This window comes from Tachyglossus aculeatus, chromosome X3 (genome assembly GCF_015852505.1).
Source record: "Tachyglossus aculeatus isolate mTacAcu1 chromosome X3, mTacAcu1.pri, whole genome shotgun sequence".
Taxonomy (NCBI): domain Eukaryota; kingdom Metazoa; phylum Chordata; class Mammalia; order Monotremata; family Tachyglossidae; genus Tachyglossus; species Tachyglossus aculeatus.
This window is the reverse complement of record NC_052099.1, coordinates 3,416,203-3,435,845: the sequence shown is the minus strand read 5'-3', so window position 1 is coordinate 3,435,845 and position 19,643 is coordinate 3,416,203. Positions and strand designations below refer to the sequence as shown.

The 19,643-nt window shown below is 46.3% G+C and overlaps 1 protein-coding gene across 1 annotated transcript in view; it reads right to left on the bottom strand.

The window, feature by feature from the left end:
* PXDC1 (PX domain containing 1) overlaps window positions 1-18,015 on the bottom strand; it is a 30,679-nt gene extending 12,664 nt beyond the window's left edge. The window contains exons 1-3 of the mRNA XM_038770461.1: window positions 17,535-18,015; window positions 4,486-4,577; window positions 2,558-2,675 (exon numbers count right to left, since the gene is read on the bottom strand). Of these exons, the coding sequence (XP_038626389.1) occupies window positions 2,558-2,675; window positions 4,486-4,577; window positions 17,535-17,790 (466 nt within the window). The 5' untranslated portion in view covers window positions 17,791-18,015. The remainder of the gene's footprint in view (window positions 1-2,557; window positions 2,676-4,485; window positions 4,578-17,534) is intronic.
* Window positions 18,016-19,643: the final 1,628 nt, after the last annotated feature.

Below are 19,643 nucleotides of genomic sequence, written 5' to 3'. Positions count from 1 at the left end.
TCCAAGAATTGAAGTGACTTGCCACACAGCAGGCAAGTGGCAGAGACTGGATTAGAACCCAGGTCCTTCTGATTCCCAAGCCCGTGATCTATCCACCAGGCCACAGAAACATTCCATGCTAACTTGTGCCCTTCAGGGCAGCTGGGGTCCTACCATGCTCCCTAAAGAAGGACACCAACTCCATTCAAGCCCTCTTCCTCTACACCTTCCCTTAAGTATGATAGCAGGCACGTCACTTAACTTCTCTGTGCCTCAGTTACCTCATCTGTAAAATGGGGATTAAGACTGTGAGCCCCACATGGGACAACCTGATCACCTTGTACCCCCCTCCACTGTTTAGAACAGTGTTTTGCACATAGTAAGCACTTAACAAATGCCATTATTATTAATAATAATAATAATAATAATGTCCTTGTAAGGCTGGGATACATTGGTGGCCATTTGTGGGAGCCCCTAAAATGTTCAGCATTTCAATTCATCAGAAAAGTGCATCCTCTGTGCAATGTTGCCTTGGTGATTACACTTATATGTTTGTTACTCTCAGGGTTGTCAGTGAATGGATTGTGGTGTTTTGTTATGAAGACAAAAAGCCATTGAAATAAGTACTAAAATTCACTAGGGTTTACAGAAAATTCATAGACGAATACATAATTCAAAAAAAATCAGCCAACATACACCTTGATTTTCAAGCTATTACCATTTCCTATTTCTATTTTTTTACCTTAAAGAAATATCTTGTCTTTGGTTGGAACCAAATCTTACAGGTATTGAAGTTTTCCTAGCGCCCTTTTTTCAATCACACTTGAATTGCAAACTAACGCCAAAGCAAAGTACATTACACAAAAGGTAGCTCACAAATCAGGGGAAGGATCTTTATGTGACTGGTAACAATGTTGAGGTCTCAGCATCTCCCTTTCAAATTTCTGCTTTCTTTTTCTGTTTGATATCATTTAGCAGCTGGTCGCTTCGTTACCAAATACTTCCAGAGGCTGATTGGCTAGGGCATGAAGCTTGGCTATCACTGGGCTTCCCAAATGTGGGATCACAATTTTGCCACAGTGTTGCTGCTTCAGTTTTTTCCAGAGGCGAGGAGTTATTGCCCCCTAGTGGAGTCACTAATTACAAAATGAAGTCTTTTTGTGAAAGTAATTCAGAACAAGATTAGGTCCCTTCAGTTCTGTATTTCCTCTCTATTTCAGTAGTATTCGTTAAGCACTGACTATGTGCCAAGCACTGCCCTTCAAAGCCCTACTGAGAGCTCACCTCCTCCAGGAGGCCTTCCCAGACTGAGCCCCCTCCTTCCTCTCCCCCTCCTCCCCATCCCCATCCCCCCAGCCTTTCCTCCTTCCCCTCCCCACAGCACCTGTATATATGTATATATGTTTGTACATATTTATTACTCTACTTATTTATTTATTTTATTTGTACATATTTATTCTATTTATTTTATTTTGTTAATATGTTTTGTTCTCTGTCTCCCCCTTCTAGACTGTGAGCCCACTGTTGGGTAGGGACCGTCTCTATATGTTGCCAACTTGTACTTCCCAAGGGCTTAGTACAGTACTCTGCACACAGTAAGCGCTCAATAAATATGATTGAATGAATGAATGCACTAAGCACTGGGGCACCTACAAGCTTATCAGTTTGGTCACAGACCATGTCCCAAAAGGGGCTCACGGGCTTAATCCCCATTTTACAGATGAGGTAACTGAGGCCCAGAGAAATGATTTGCTCCACATCACACTGCAGACAAGTGGTGGAGCCGGGATTAGAACCCAGGTCCTTCTGACTCCCAGCCTCGTGCTGTATCTGCTAGGCCATGCTACTTCTGTAGTAGGTTCGACCTACAGAAGGCTGAAGTTGGTGGTTAAGAGAGGATGATGAAACGATGAGAAAGTGGGTCTTGTTGGGCTAGCCTAGTCTCCACAGTAGGAACGACTCCATATGTTAATTCTATTGTAGTCTTCCCTCCTGACAGCAGGGAAATTGGCTACAAGTCTGAAAATATACCACCACCTAATGGAAACAAATTTATCCCCTATCAACTGGACTCTGAAAGACAAATTCCACCCTGACACATCTGAACGTTCACTGATTTCTCAAGAGAAAGTTCGGTCTAGAAGAGTTGTGGCTTAGTGGGCCAGGAATATCCAGCAAAACAAAAAGGAAGAGTGATTATTATTATGGCGATTATTGTTATTGCTCAGGGTCAAACAACAGACAAGTGGCAGAGCCAGGAGTAGAGCTCAGGTCCCCTGATTCTCAGGGCCTGTGCTCTTTCTACTAAGCTACACTACTTCCCCTAATACATATTTTGCTTCGGTGATTACAGCCCATGAAATGGAAGTAGAACTCTTGTGGTTTCTTTTTAGTTGTTGATTTAGTTTGTTTCAATTGCAGATCACTGTTTTGGAATAAATTATTTAGAAGGATATCAAACTGGAGTTTCCACACTGGAAAAGATTGAACCATTTAATAAACATCTAAGTATAAGAAACATCTGATAGGTTCTGTTAAATAATGGTGATTTTAAAAATACAGTCGCTCTATTTCTCACCTGAGATTTTGACGGGACTTTGAAAACTTGGTTGAATTTTGTGAATGTTATCATTTTTTAATACTTGATCGAGAGGTGATCTTTCAAAGAAGGTAAGGACAACTTCTGACCTGGAATACTGGAGAGAAATTAAAGAATTCAATTCCAAACAAAGTTCAATCAATCAATCAATCCATCAGGTGTATTTATCGAGTGCTTACGAGGTGCAGGACATGGTACTAAGTGCTTAGGACAGAGTACAATACCATAGAGTTGGTAAACACAATCCCTGCCCCTCACGGATCTTATAGTGGGGGAGACAGACAGTAAAATACATAATAATAATAATAATAATAATGGAATTTATTAAGCGCTTACTATGTGCAATGCACTGTTCTAAGCGCTGGGGAGGTTACAAGGTGATCAGGTTGTCCCACGTGGGGCTCACAGTCTTCATCCCCATTTTACAGATGAGGTAACTGAGGCATAGAGAAGTTAAGTGACTTGCCCAAAGTCATACAGCCAAATGGCGGAGCCGGGATTTGAACTCATGACCTCTGACTCAAAAGCCCATGCTCTTTCCACTGAGTCACGCTGCTTCTCTAGAGATTGGGGGATGGGGGTGGGGGGTGGCAATGGACCCCTTGTCATTGCCTGTTTTTTTTAAGTGGAATTTGTTATGCACTTACAATGTGCCAGGCACTGTACTAAGCGCTGAGGTAAAAACAAGCCAATTGGGTTGGACACAGTCCCTGTCCCACATGGGGCTCACAGTCTTAAATCCCCATTTTCCAAATGAGGTAACTGAGGTCCAGAGAAGTGAAGTGACTTACCCAAGGTCCCAGAGCAGACAATTGGCAGAGCCAGGGTGAGATAAGCAAATTGGCTTAGTGGATAGAGCCGAGGCCTAGGAATCAGAAGGACCTGAGTTTTAATCCTGGCTCTGCCACTTGTCTGCTGTGAGACCTTAGACGAGTCACTTAACTTCTTTGGGCCTCAGTTACCTCATCTGTAAAATGGGGATTAAGACTGTACGCCCCATGAATGAGAGGGACTGTGTCCAACCTGATTAATTCATATCTAAACAGTGCTTAGAACAGTGCTTGGCATATAGTAAGCCCATAACAAGTTCCATAATAATAATTATTAACCCAGGTTCTAAGCTGTTCATTCAGTTGTACTCACTGAACGTTTACTGTGTGCAGAGCACTGTACTAAGCACTTGGGAAAGTACAATACAACAATAAACTGGCACATTCCTTGCCCACAACAAGCTTACAGTCTAGAGGACTGCTCAATCCAACTGGTCTCTTGGGTGGTTATGCCTTTCCCACTTTATCAGTTTTATAAGTCTGCTCAATAACCTGACACCACCAGAAAACGGGGCTTGGAGAGCTTAAAGCATTTGTCAAAATTGCATTTAGAAGGTGCTATTCCCATCCCAAAATCATCTTCACCCACAGAGCTCTCAAGCTCAAGCGAACACTGCTCTCCCTTTGGCCCCCAGCCCAAGGAGAGGGCAGCCATCTCGAGGGTGAGCATGCATGCCTAGTGCATGGCCTCTGGACCGTAAGCTCGCTGTGGGCAGGGAACGTGTCTACCAACTCTGTTGGACTGTGTTCTCCCAAGCACTTAGTACAGTGCTCTGTGCACAGTATAAGCACTCAATAGACACCATTGATTGCTATGTCCCAGGTCCCACTAGTTCTCTCGTATTGTACTCGCCCAAGAGCTTAGTACAGTGCTCTGCACACAGTAAACGCTGCCACACTCATTAAAGGCAGGGAACCCATAATGATCCCAAGCGCCCATCTCAGGGCACCTGACTTTCACTAGTGAGAGAGTAGGCTGGACGTATCAGAGAGGTGGGAGTTTTCTTTTAGTTGACTTATACCAGCAGGGGAGAATTCCCTTTTGCTCCAATAATTAAGGTGGGTGATAATACTCACTTTCCATGGCATGCTTATAATAGTCTTGAGGAGCTTCTCCACTTCATTAAGCCTAGCTTCTATATCGTGAGCATCCTTGATGGCAATTAGCCCTAGAAACGAAAGAGTGAGTCAAGATTAAAAACAAAATAAAACAAAAAGTCCTGGAAACATGTGAGGCATCGCATATCTACTCCGAGGCATGAACGGGGCCATGACTTTCGGGCGAAGCCAGGGTGACCCCCCCCCCCAAACTCCCCATCTCTCTCTTAGACCCATCCAGCACCAGTAACCAGCCCTTTCTCTGGCTCGTTGTCTACCACCCCCAAGACCACCAAAGCTGATGGATAGGAACAGGACTGCAGAGGACAAAGATGACGATGATGATGGTAATGATAATAACTATGTTATTTGTTGTGCTCAGCGCTAGGGTCGATTCAAGATAATCAGGTCAGACACAGTCCCTGTCTCACATAGGGCTCCACACAGCATCTGCGGGAGGGAGGGAGAGACAGGGTTTTAGGGTCCCCGTTTTCCAGGCGGGGACACCGAGGCCCAGAGAGGGCGAGGGATTTGCCCACGGTCACCCAGCCGGCCAGTGGCGGAGGTGGGATCGGATTGTGGGCGTCCTGCACTCTTTCCCTTACTCTATTTTACTTGTACATATTTACTATCCTATTTATTTTGTTAATGATGTGCATTTAGCTTTAATTTTGTTTGTTCTGACAACTTGACACCTGTCCACATGTTTTGTTTTGTCGCCTGTCTCCCCCTTCAAGACTGTGAGCCCATTGTTGGGTAGGGACCGTCTATGTTGCGACTTGTACTTTCCAAGCACTTAGTACAGTGCTCTGCACACAGTAAGCGCTCAATAAATATGATTGAATGAATGAATGAACATAGTCCCCATTTGACATGAAACTGAGACCCAGAGAAGTTAAAGTGACTTGCCCAAGGTCACACAGCAGACAAGGGGCAGAGCTGGGATCAGAACCCAGGTCCTCTGCGTCCCAGGCCTGTGCATCAGAGGTCCTGGGTTCTAATCACTGCTCCACCAGTTGCCTGCTGAGTGACCTTGGGCAAGTCACTTAACTCAGTTTCCTCATCTGTAAAATGGTGATTAAATGATCAGTTCTCCCTCCCATTTAGACAGGGTCAGAGACTGTGGGAAAGGAATTGGGTCCAACCTGATTAGATTCCATCTACCCCTGCATTTAGTACATTGCTTTACACATAGTAAGCACTTAACAAATACCACAGTGATTATTATGCAAACAGTGGCAGGCTGGACTTGGCTCCCAGGACTCTAGTCTTCATATTGCTGACTGAATACAATGCTCTATTGGCTGTGGGCTCTCAACAGATATGCATTAGCATATCCTGATTAGCAAAGACCAATTTCTGAATTAAAGATCATTTTTAGGTGTTAAAATTGTACGGATTAACGGATTAATCCTCATTACACAGATGAGGTAACTGAGGCCCAGAGAAGTTAGTGACTTGCCCAAGGTCACACAGCAGACATATGGTGGAGCTTGGAATAAGAACCTGGGTCCTTCTGACTCCCAGGCCCATGCTCTATCCACTAAGCTGTGTTGTTTTTCATCCAAACTGCTACTACGCTGATCCAATCACTTATCTTAACCCGCCTTGATTACTGCCATCTCCTCGCTGACCTCCCGGCCTCCTGTCTCTCCCCACTCCAATCCATGCTTCGCTCTGCTGCCTGGATCATTTTTTTCTGAAAAAACCAAAAACCATTCAGTCTATATTTCTCCACTCCTCAAAAACTTCCAGTGGTTGCCCATCCACCTTCACGTCAAACAGAAATTCATTACCGTTGGCTATAAAGCACACAATCCTCTCTCCCCCTCATACCTTACCTCACTGATTTCCTATTACAACCTAGCTTACACGCTTCACTCTACTATTCATTCATTCATTCAATCATATTTATTGAGTGCTTACTGTGTGCAGAGCACTGTACTAAGCGTTTGAGAAGTACAAATCAACATCAACCTACTCTCTGTATCTCAAAATATGGCCTAGTGGACAGAGCACGGGCCTGGGAGTCAGAGGACCTGCTTAGAGCAGTGTTTGACCCAAAGTTAGGGCTTAATAAATGCCATTATTAACTGGATAATTATTATTAACAAATGCCAAAATTATTATTAAGTTTCTATGTACTCTCTGTCATTCAAGTCCCAACACACCAGGAGAACCTCCACATGAGCATACAGGACGGACCTGTGCCTCACCAAAAAGTCAGTACTTAGTTCTGTAAGGACTTAGAGAAGCACTGTGACCTAGGACCTGGGTTCCAATCCTGCTTTTGCCAAATACTTGCTGTGTGACCTTGGGCAAGTCACTTAACTTCTTTGGGGCTCAGTTTTCTCAACTGCATAATGGGGGAGTACCTGTTCTCCCTCCTACTTAGACTGTGAGTCCCATGCGGGTCAGGAACCGTGTCTGGCCTGATTAACTCGTACCTACTCTAATGCTTAGAGCAGTGTTTGACCCATAGTAAATGTTAAACAAATACCATAAAAAAAGAGTCAAGCCCACTCAATATTTAGCTTCGGTACAGAACCTCACTCCTGGGCTCAAGTCCAACCTAGGCAAGGGCTGAGCCCCAGAACTAGGACTGTTTTTTTTTTCCTCTCTTCTTTTTTTTTTTAAATGGGACCTGGTAAGCACTTACTACGTACCAAGCCCTTTACAAAGCGCTGGGTTCGATGCAAGATAATCAGGATGGACAAAGTCCCTGTCCCATGTGGATCTCACAGTCAAGTAGGTGGGAGCAGGAATTAAGCCCCATTTTACAAATGAGGAAACTGAGTCATGGAGAAGTTAAACCCAAGGTCACACAGCAGGCAAATGAGAGTCAGGATTAGATCCCAGATCCTCTGACTCTGGCCCGTGCTCTTTCTACTAGGCGTCACTGCTTCTCTAAGTTCTTGCAGAGCTAAATCCTTGCAAGAACTTTACCTGGTGGTGCACACAGTCTTTACCTGCACATAGTCCTTTCTGATCTCACTGACCTACTATTTACCATTTGCCTTCGCCATTATCTCCATTGTTAAGTAGGGCCTTGAGAACCTGATTCAAAGCACAACTAAACAGCGTATCTTAAAGGAGCTGGAGCAGTCTTTATATGGAAGTAGCATGGCGTAGTGGATAAGGGCCTGGGAGTCGGAAGATCATGGGCTCTAATTCCGGCTCTTCCACTTGTCTGCTGTGTGACCCTGGGCAAGTCACTTCACTTCTCTGGGCCTCAGTTACCTATCTGTAAAGTGGGGATTGAGATTGAGCCCCTTTGGAACAGGGACTGTGTTCAACCTGATTTGCTTATATCCACCCCAGTGCTCAGTACAGTGCTTGGTACATAGTCGGCACTTAGCAAATACCACAATTATTATTATTTTATTATGCCCCCAAGCACTTAGTTCAGTGCTCTGCCCAAAGGAAGCACTCAATAGGGAACATTCATATCTATAAATTATATATTAAAATTACTTATTTACATTAATGTCTCTCTCCCGCTGTAGACTGTAAGATTAAGGTGGCCAGGGAATCTGCCAACTCTTGCACTGTATTCTCCCAAGCGCTTAGTACGGTGCTCTACACAGAGTAAGCCCTCAATAAATACCACTGATGATTGATGATGATGGTAATTATTTCGATCAATCTGACACAGAAGGGCAAATCATCCAAAAAAAAGGGTTGAGGAAGAAAAAAGTCTTCTGATGTGAGAGTATGAAGGAAATTCAGGACAAAATTGTAATCTTGCTGCTGGAACTATACTGATATCAAGTTGAAGCGAGCCAGAATAGAGGCAGCTGGGGAGAGAAATCTCTTGGATTCAGCAACTTTATTCCTGGCTTCCAAGTAGTATCATTCATCAATGAAAATGTTTTGCTGACAAGACATAACCTTCTGCAACAGTTTTAAAAGAGGAGACCGCTAAGGTACAAAAAAAAAGTAAATAAATAACCATGCCCTTTACCATTCAGAAACCATCTGTTAAAGTAAAACTGTAAGATTCTAGGCTGTAAACTCATCCTCTAGACTGTAAGCTCAGTGCAGTCAGGGAATGTGTCTACCAACTCTGTTATATTGTATTCTCTCAAGCACTTAATACAGCGCTCTGCACACAGTAAGTGCTGAATAAATACCACTGATTGATTGAGAAGTCAAACCTAAAAACAAGGTAAATAAATACTTAATGCTGGCTAGACAGCAATGCTAGATGCTTGATAATTCAGAGGCATGCCCTTAGTCTGCCAGATGTTTAGGCAAACTCTATTAATGAACTGTTGACATCTCCACAATGGGAAATGGCACAATAGAAACAGTGTATTTATCTACATTGGCCCGGGGACATCTGCTGCCTAGGGAAACTGCTAAGTTGTTCCTGCAGAACTCCCTCAACAGAACACAAACTCCCTACACCTTCTGAGGCCTGCCTGTACATCAAATTTCTATTATCCCAGTTAGAGCTACACCGAGCAGAGTGTAAATTAGAGTCTATAACATATGGGGCTGTCTTCACCTGGATGGAGGCTTTGAAAAACTCCCTGTGTGCATTATTTATTACTAAAAAGAATGTCACTGATGAGATATGACCATGTTCAACCTTTAAGCATTTTCTCTGATTGCCACTCTGATTGCCCCATATTGGTGGGGGTCTAAATTCAACCTTTTATTTCTACTCCATAAATGAAAGATGTAAAATACTCTGTGTCTTTGAGACTTTGAGAATCATCGGACAAAAATGATTGTTTTTTATTAAGTACAGTAAAATAGATTTAACTAGAACATCGAAAGACAAAGAGAGGTTTTACACGGGGATATTTGTGACTCTTGGAAGCCTTTAATTCTGAAACTAGGCAACAGTGCCCTTCAGAACGCTATTGACGCTGCCCTCAGAAATGAGACAATGTAGCCTAGGGCAGAGCTAGCCTAATCCAGAAATGGCCAATCAAGAAATTTGGATGGCACATTTCAGAACTGTGGACTTCCAAGTTCAAACCTGTCTTTGAAATGGGGGAAGAAGTGGGAAGAGGTGATAAGAAGTAGTATGGTACTTGTTGCCGATTGGTCCTTCCCAAGCGCTCAGTCCAGTGCTGTGCACACAGTAAGCGCTCAATCAGTACGACTGGATGGATGGATGAATGAATGAGGGAGTGAATGAATGAATGATGGGTGCCCCCCCCCCCCCTGCCGTCCAGCCCCCTGCCTAAGGATGGTATTATTTGCGAAGCGCTTACTATGTGTCGAGCACTGTTCTAAGCGCTGGGGGAGATACAATAATAATAATAATAATAATATAATAATAATAATAATATTATTCCCCTCTCCATCCCCCCGTCTTACCTCCTTCCCTTCCCCACAGCACCTATATATATGTATATATGTTTGTACATGCTTATTACTCTATTTATTTATTTACTTATTTTACTTGTACATATCTATTCTATTTATTTTATTTTGTTAGTATGTTTGGTTTTGTTCTCTGTCTCCCCCTTTTAGATTGTGAGTCCACTGTTGGGTAGGGACTGTCTCTATATGTTGCCAACTTGTACTTCCCAAGTGCTTAGTACAGTGCTCTGCACACAGTAAGCGCTCAATAAATACGATTGATTGATTGATTGATTGGTTAAGCACTTGCTACGTGCCAAGCATTGTTCTAAGGACTGGGGTAGACACAAGTTAGATTGGAAACAGTCCCCGACTAACACCCTTATCACCATTTTATAGATGAGGTAACTGAGGCACAGAGAAGTTAAATGACTTGCCCAAGGCCACACAGCAGACAAGTAGCAGAGCTGGGATTAGAACCCAGGACCTGATAAAATGCACCAATAATGCCCCTTATGGCTAGTTTTTTTTTTTAAAGGTATTTGTTAAGTGCTTACTATCTACTTGTTTTATTTTGTTGTCTGTCTCCCCCTTCTAGACTGTGAGCCCGTTGTTGGGTAGGGTCTGTCTCTATCTGTTGCTGAATTGTGCTTTCCAAGAGCTTAGTACAGTGCTCTGCACACATTAAGCACTCAGTAAATACGATTGAATGAATGAGTGTGCAAAGCACTGTGGTAGATACAAACTCATCAGGTTAGGCACAGTCTATGTCCTACATGGGGCTCACAGTTTCAATCACCATTTTACAGATGAGGGAACTGAGGACCAGAGAAGTGATGTAACTTGCCCAAGATCACACAGCAGTCAAGAAGCAGAGTAGGGATTAGAACCTAGATCCTTCTGACTCCCATGTTGGTGCTCTATCCACTAGACCATGCTGTTTCTCTGGCTGGTGATGCTAAATAGTGGATTTGTGGGTGGCAAAAATAAGGAGCTCTTTAAAAACCACCCATTTTGTAGAACTTGCGTCTACTCTTCTGTTCAGCCTTGTGATTTTTCACTTTCCCATTAACTGAGGTGTCTGCTTTAGCTCCTTGAAACAAGGATCTTGTCTACTAGTTAGCACTACTGTTGTACCCTGCCAAGCACCTAGCATAACACACATACTGAGAAGTCAAGTCCAGAGAGAACTGGTAGCCACTCAAGGTATCTGTTCCTTCATCTGCAGGGGAAAAGGCCACCTCGTGTGTGGAGGGGGGAGTCAGCATGGAATGTTCCATCTCTTCTCCGTACATTCCTGTACTCAAATGGAGCCTAGAGCCCATTATGAAGGTGCTGCCCCTCATTCCTAGCCTGGATACTTGTGAGAGAATTTATAAACAATTTCTGATGAAGCTATTAAGCAGGGTCAGTGAAGGGTGACTTCTTCCTGCGCATGCAACAAAATACAACAATGCTATGTGGAATGTGAGTCAGGGTGGGGGAAAAAATCTCCTTTGAGTCCCCTTCTGCTGACCCCAAACACTGAGCCTACTTCAGGGTACCCTGGAGTTTTAAGGCAGGACTGGGGAGGTACAGGGAAGCCTTAACTGTCCTGAGTGGTCAGATCGATGTCGCTGTGGGCAAGGAATTTTTTTTGTCCGTTATATTTTTGAATCATACCCTTCTGAACTCTTAGTACAGTGCTCTGCACTCAGTGAGCACTCAGTAAATGCGATTGATTGATTGATTGATTGATTGATATGGGTCACCAGTGCCCAAGCATCTGGGGAATTGCCAAAGGGATGGGACCATTTTGTCCAGATTTCTTGGTGCTTTGGAGAGCCCCTTGAATCACTACATTCTGGCACCCGGAGCTATCAGTGCGTCACCACAGCCCTGTCCCCAGGTGGGACTGAGGCACTAGCTGTTGCCCTAAAGATAACAGTAACAACAATAATACTAGTATTCATTAAGTGCTAACTAGGTGATAATCAGGTCAGAAACAGCAGAACAGGTATTGAACTCCCATTTTTCAGATGAGGAAACTGAGACCTAGAGAAGCAGTGTGGCCTAGTGGAATGAGCAGAGGCCTGGGAGTCAGAGGACCTGGGTTCTAATTCCAGCTCTGCCACTTACCTGCTGTGTGAACTTGGGCAAGTCACTTACCTTCTCTGGGCTTCAGTTCCTTCATCAGCAAAATGGTGATTCAATACCTGTTCTACTTTCTACTTAGACTGTGCGCCTCATGTGGGATCTGATTATCTTGTATCTATGTACCCCAGCACTTAGTACAGTGCTTGGCATATAGTAACCATTTAACAAATATTATTAACAAATAATTATTATTAAGTTAAGTGACTTGTCCAGGGTCACAAAGCAGGCAAGTGGCAGAGCTGGAATTAGAACCCAGGAACTCAGAATCCCAGGCTCTTTCCACTAGGCCACATTGCTTCCCTTAAAATTCCAGCAACTGCCAGTGCTTAGCCAATCCATGGCTAACTACTAGCCAGATGTTAGGAGCCTGAGGTCTTCGGGGAAGAAGGAGGGGATAATAAACCGACATCGATACCTTACAGAGTGAAGTTTAATGATCGGTCTGCTAAGACCCAATTGCAGCTTCCCAGCCTGTGTTCTCTCATTGCAGGGGAATGAAAGAACTTTCCTCCTGCACGTTTATGATAATTCTGAGGTAGATTAAATGCCAGAAGAAAGGCAGCAGCGTGGACACAGTGTGTTATTACTCTTTCAAGGGGGCGTTTAGGGGGCAAGACAGTCAGCCTGCTTCGGGATGTTCGATCACACCCCAAGGGAAACTCTCACTCTGGTCCAGTCTTTGAAACATACATTTGTCTCGAGGCAGTTTAAGATTTTTTTCATGAAAATGGAGGATGCACATATAATGTGTTGCCAAAGTCGGTCAGAGATCAACCTAAGCCAGTATCTACCCATATTCCTTTATCCCGCAGATACTGTGGTTGTCTAACCCCGGCATAATCTTTAAAAAGTTGGGAAGCCAACGGCAGTTTATGAGCAAATCTGTTTGATTGGAGCAGCAGAGTCCGAGGTCTACCCCCTCTGAGTCCTTTTTAACTTACATACCGTTTCAAATTGACACTCTGGCACTTCCTGCTCTCATTCCCAACCCCTACCCTGATTCTCAGGGCTTTCTGACATCCATTTAGGTAATCTATCAAACCCCACTACTCAACTCTGCTGCTGATGCTTGCTCCACCCATTGGATCATTCATTCATTCATTCATTCAATCGTATTTATTGAGCACTTACTGTGTGCAAAACACTGTACTAAGCGCTTGGAAAGTACAGTCATATGGGCCTGGACTTCATCAGCACCAGATACTGCACTATTTCAAAATCCAACTGTTCTGAACAACAGCTTTCCAATCAGAACCTTCATCACTCATGTCCCTTTGTCCCCAGCATTGTCCTCCATCCTCACCGAGACCTCCAAATTTCGGACCGTCCCATGATAATCAAGGCAGTCTTGTTGAACGCTTACTATGTGCCAGACACTGTTCTAAGCGCTGGGGTAGATACGGGATAATCAGGTTGGACACAGTCCTTGGCCCACATGGGGCTCACAGTCTTAATCCCCATTTTACAGATGAGGGAACTGAGGCACAGAGAAGTGAACTGATTTGCCAAAAGTCACATAGCAGAGAAGTAGCAGAGCTGGGATTAAAACCCAGATCCTTTTGATTCCCAGCCCCATGCTCTATCCACTAGACCACGCTGCTTCTACATGTCAAGCCCTGGGGAAGATGCATGACTGTTATCTAAGACTGCAAACTCATTTGGCCTGGGAACGTGTCTGCCAACTCTGTTGTACTCTCCCGGGTGCTTAGTACAGTGTTCTGTGTACCGTAAGCGCTCAATAAATAAGATTGAGTGATCAATTGCTGGGGTACACATCTGCAAAAATGGGTATTCCATCTGTTCTCCCTCCTTCAAGGCGGACCTGATTATCTTATGCTTAGTACAATGCATGGCACTTAGCAAGTGCGTTAACAGATAGCATTATTATTATTATTATCATTATTATTAATAATTATCATTATCCTCATCCTCAGGGCTTCCTAAAAGCCCACCTCCTCAGATCACAGCCCTCCAACTCCAACTTAGCCCTTATCACTTACACTTCCACACACTCTAGGGCTTACACATTTTCTTGATTTGGTTCATTTGTCGTCTTATATTATGCTGTCAAGTGGTTTCCGAACCATAGCGACTCCATGGACACATCTCCCCGAGAACGCCCCTCCTCCATCTGCAATCATTCTGGCTAATTTAGCACTCATTTATCTGTTTGTTCTCTGATTCTTTAGCTATCAACACCTATAGTATCTGTGACTGCTTGTCAGTCCCTCCCAATTAGATTGGAAAATCCTGAGGGCAGGATACTCTTCTCCAGTGACTTTGTCCGACCTGCTATCTTGTTTCTACCCCAGCGCTTAGTACTGTGTCTGGCACAAGGTGCTTAAATGCCATTGAAAAAGACTTTATTTGAAAGAGATGTTTCTAGAGAAGAAAAATGGAGAAATGACTCCCTCCCCCTTCATAGCCAACAGACCACTACTCTCCCCACCCACAAAACTCTCCCCCCCAAAAATCACACCTCCAAGAGGTCTTCCCAGTCTAAGTCCTTATTTCCCCTATTTGCCCTCCATTCTGTATCACCTCTGCATTTGGATCTGTACCCCTTAAGCACTTGATATTCACCCCATCCTCTGCCTCACAGCATTTAGGTGCATATCCCTATACTCTTCCATTTACCCTACCTGTAATTTATTTTCATCTCCATCTTCCCCTCAAGTCTTTAAGCTCCTTGTGGTCAGGGATCGAGTCTACCAACTCTGTCGAATCACATTTATAACTAGGGTATTTAAGTGCTTTACTATGTATCATGCACAGTTCTAAGCACTGGGGTAGGTACCACTTAATCAGGTCAGACACATGAGGCTCACAGTCTAAATTAGGAGGGAGAACAGGTATGGAATTCCTCTTTTAGAGTTGAAGAAACCGAGGCCCAGAGAAGCAGCGTGGCTCAGTGGAAAGAGCACGGGCTTTGGAGTCAGAGGTCATGGGTTCAAACCCCAGCTCTGCCAGTTGTCAGCTGTGTGACTTTGGGCAAGTCACTTAACTTCTTTGTGCCTCAGTGACCTCATCTGTAAAATGGGGATTAAGACTGTGAGCCCCCCGTGGGACGTGAACACCTTGTAACATCCCCAGTGCTTAGAACAGTGCTTTGCACATAGTAAGCGCTTAATAAATGCCATTATAAAAAAAAATAAGTGAAGTGGCTGGCCTGTGGTGACAAGTGACTTTAAGTTAAATGACTTGCCAAGCAGGCAAGTGGCAGAGCCAGGATTAGGACCCAGGTCCTCTGACTCCCAGGCCCGGGATGCATCCACTAGGCCACGCTGCGTCCCAAGCACTGTACTCTCTCAAGCACGGACAGCGCTTTGCACACAGTAAGTGCTCAATAAATACCATTGATTGATTGATTATCGGAAACAATATAGATAATTCAGATAAAAAATTCCAGACACATAACACTGGGGCAAAAGTGTTTTGGAGGCATGTGCTCCAAAGATTGATTAGCCTCATTGATCAAATTCCCTAGATAATTGCTCATCTCACCGTGCAAATTTGTCAGTGGTTCTTGTGTCCCAAAGTGAGGGACATTCACCACTCTCAGTTTGAACAGACCCTGCAGGCCCCTACTTTTCCATCTCTACTCTTATGATTTGGTGGGGTGGGGGAGAAGAAAAAGGGAGGCCCCACCCCATCTGCTTGCAAAACGTTTCTGAACCTACAGCTCCAGTCTCCTAGACCGTAAGCTTGAGGTGGGCAGGGAATGTGTCTATTGTTGTATTGTCCTCTCCCGGCACACATTAAGCACTCAATAAATACAATGACTGACTGACTGAAAGCTCCTTGTGGGCGGAGACTGTCTTCCAACTGTGTTCGACTGTCCTCTCCCAATGTTCAGTTAGTGCTCTGCACACACTAAGCACTCAGTAAATACGTTCGACTGATTGACTACAATTGCAGGGGGTTTTGACTCCTTACCTCCGAGCAGCCTTTGCCAGAAGACTGAAGAATCTCTTTCATCCTTTTTTTCTTTCCCCTCTTTCCCTCATCCCTTCCTACTTTCTTCTTTCTATAGGTCCTTCCTTCCTTCTGAGATTCCACTTGGCAGTCTGGCAAGGGAAACGGAGAGGCAAAGAGGGCGGGCAGCTTTCTCAAAACAAGAAAGAGTAGTCCCAGGAGTTCAGATCAGTCCCGAGGTTCTGAGAAGATGGCACAAATGGTGGTGAAGAGACTTCCAGTGTCTTTAGGAGAAAGTTGGCAGGAGTATTTGCAACTCCCAAGTCAGGTGGGATTTGAGGACTGGATTGATGGATTGGCATCTGACATCACCGAACTGGAGGACTCATTTGTCACCATTGCCCCAGTGCTTAGAACAGTGCTTGGCACATAACAAGCGTTTAACAAATACAATAATTATTATAAGCTTTCAGAGTGATCTAGGATCTTAGACATCAAGACCCTCTCTGCCGATGTGATCATCCAGAGGTAAGAGGGCAGGAGAGGCATTAGGTTTATCTTGCTCCCTTCATATCACACACACACACACACACACACACACACACACAGAGTAGATGTGCAGAACCATTTCAGACAGTAAAACTGCATCCCTTCACGGCCCTCCTCCACAATTTATTGGGGTGAGATGGATCTCCCTTTCCATCTCCCCAGATTTCTACCAAATGGTCTTCTCTATCCCTTCCTTCCTCCCCACTGGAGACTTTACAGTCAGCCGTGGCAAGGAAAGAGGAAGGGTCGGCTCTTGGCTTTGGGGAAACTACTAAACCTTCAAGTTTTGGAAGAGGAGGAGGGGGGTAATCTCTGGGGTCACCGCCCTCCCTCTAATACACAAACCCCAGTCCCCTCTCGTGGCAATTCATACTGCAGAAATGGCAGTTTCAAAAAGGCTAGGTTATCGCCTGCTTGTCCCCATTTCTGACTCGATCGGCGTTCTCTTTCCGGAACGGTTGAAAACTCTCCTTCTTAATTGCCAAACTCGAGTCGGCTCTTCGGCTTTAACTCGCGCCCCGATCCCAATCCTGCTCCCTTTCCCTCTTGGACTAGCCACTGAACAGGGAACGTCCACCAGACGAGCAGGGGCATTGACTTCAAGCCCTGCTGAGCGTTTAGCACCCAGTAGGCGCAGCCTGGGAGGGCAGGGAGCGAGCCCGAACCTGGGAGTCAGCAGGGCATGGGTTCTAATCCCGCTCCGCCCTTTGTCCGCTGTGGCATCTGGGGCAAGTCACTTCACTTCTCTGGGCCTCAGTTACCTCGTCTGTAAAATGGGGGTGGAGACCCGTGACCGCGGGCCAGGGACCGCGTCCAACCCGATCTGCTGGTATCCACCCCAACGCTTCGCCTAGTAAGCGCTGAACGAGTACCGCAAATAACATCATTATCGTTACACGGCGCCTGGCGCGTAGTAAGCGCTGAACGAATACCGTAAATGTCATCGTCGTCATCATCATCCTTATTATTATTATTAATAATAACAAATACTAACGATTGTGGAACGGGAGGGCCAGGATGACTCCCCCCACCTCGCCACAACCCAAGAGGACCTTTAATTGGGGTGTGACATCGTACCCCCTCCCCCGCCCACTCGCGTTGCCCCAAACCTCGAAGCAGCGGGGAGCGGGCCAGTTGGGGCCGGTCCTCGGGGAAGGAGTCCCGGAGGCGCCCGAAGAGGCGGCCCAGGTCCGACTGGCTGCGGTGCAGGTAGAGGACGCTGCGGTCCGACCACTCGGTGCGGATCTCGAAGAACTCCTCCTCGTCGCCCCGCCGGTTGATGATGAGCCGCCGGGTGCCGTTGACCCAGCAGTCCCGCACGAACATGTTCACCAGGGAGGTGCCCTCAAACACGGCCGACGCCATGCCCGGGCGGCCCGCACATGCCCTGGCCCCCGCCCCCCGCGCCGAGGCGTGGAGGGGGGCCCGGGGGAGGGAGAGCAAGGGGCTCCGGGCCTCGGGCGGGGCCGCCGGCTCTTAGGGAAACTTCTCGTCCCGGCCGCGCTGCCTCTGGGTGGGCGGAGGGTTGTGTGTCACTGGGGTGACACTCCGGGAGGGAGGGTGTGTGTGTGTGTGTCCGCGCTGGGTGAGAGCGTCTGTATGCGGGCCGGCCTTCCTCCTCTCCGTCCCCAGCCCCTCCCCACCCCGCCTGCCTCCCCTTCCCCCCTCCCTTACGGTTAGCCCTGCCGCCCCACCCACTGACACACACACAGACACACACTCACTCACTCACTCACTCTCTCCGCCCCCCGCCCTCTACTACGGTTCTCCTAGCCAGCGGCGTTGGCGGGGCCCCGACCCTGTCGGAGGAACCCCCCAGCCCCTGGAGTTGGTGACGGGGCAAAGCGGCGATGGGAGAGCCGAGCGGAGCCGAGCAGAGGGGACAAGCCGGGACCATCCCTCTCCCTTTCCCCTGTGTCCGCCCCTCCGCGTGGCTCTGTCCCCCTCCCGGCCCGCGGGGAGAAGGAGATGCCGTTCCCCGGCCCGCCCGGCCAGTTGGCTTGGCCTCCCTCCCTCCTCCTCCTCAGCCTGCAGACGGAGAAAGCCCAAAGCCTCCTCCCTGACACGTGTCACCCCGTGGCGTCTAGGGGCACATTCCATTAGGGCATCAAACTCCCTAAGTCAAGCCGCCAGGACCAACAAGAAGGACGGTGGCCACCGGAATGAGAGGCTACCGAGGTGACTCGCAGCTGTGTGATCCCGCTGAATGAAAATGCATCTTATTTCTACTATATATGCACGCGGTTATAGAACTAGCATGCGTGTGGAGAGAGTACAGGTGCTGATGGTATTTTTGTTAAGCACTTACTATATGCCAAGCACTGGGGTAGATACAAGGTCATCAGGTTGTCCCACATGGGGTTCATGGTCTTATTCCCCATTTTACAGATGAGGTCACTGAGGCACAGAGAAGTTAAGTGACTTGCCCAAAGTCACACAGCAGATCAGTGGTGGAGCTGGGATTAGAACCCACGACCCCAGGCTCTTTCCACTAAGCCACGCTGCTTCTATAGATGGAATACAGTGTATAGATTTTTGAGGGGGTTTCCATCTCCAGCTCTCCAAGTGCTCTGACCGAGTCGGAGAAAACAATAATAGTGATAATGATGGTATTTGTTAAGTGCTTACTATGTGCCAAGCACTGTTCTAAGCGCTGGGGTAGACACAAGGTAATGAGGTTGTCCCACGTGGGGCTCACAATCTTCATCCCCATTTTACAGATGAGTTAACTGAGGCACAGAGAAGTAAAGTAGCTTGCCCAAAGTCACACAGCTGACAAGTGGAGGCGCTGGGATTAGAACCCATGACCTCTGACTCCCAAGCCCAGGCTCTTTCCATTGAGCTACACTGCTTCTCCAGGAGATCATCCTCACAGGGTGACTGATGCAAGGTGCTCCTCTAATGGAACGCCTGCCTACCTCCCCCCAAACCCGTGTTTGCTGCCCTGACTTCAGGAAAAAGTGTTGTGGGGAAGGGAGGGGTAATCACTGGCTTCTTTCTACCAACTTGGTTGTGTCGTACTCTCCCGAGCGCTTTGTACAGTGCTCTGCACAAAGTAAGAACTCAATAAATACCAATGATCGATTGATTGATTTCACAGCTGCCCACCTGACCCTCACTGGAGGGGCTTAGTGCCAGAGAGAGAAGACCAGAAGACTATCCTATTACCAGCTAGTCCCAATGGACAATCACTTGTATCAAAGATTCACAGAAATGGC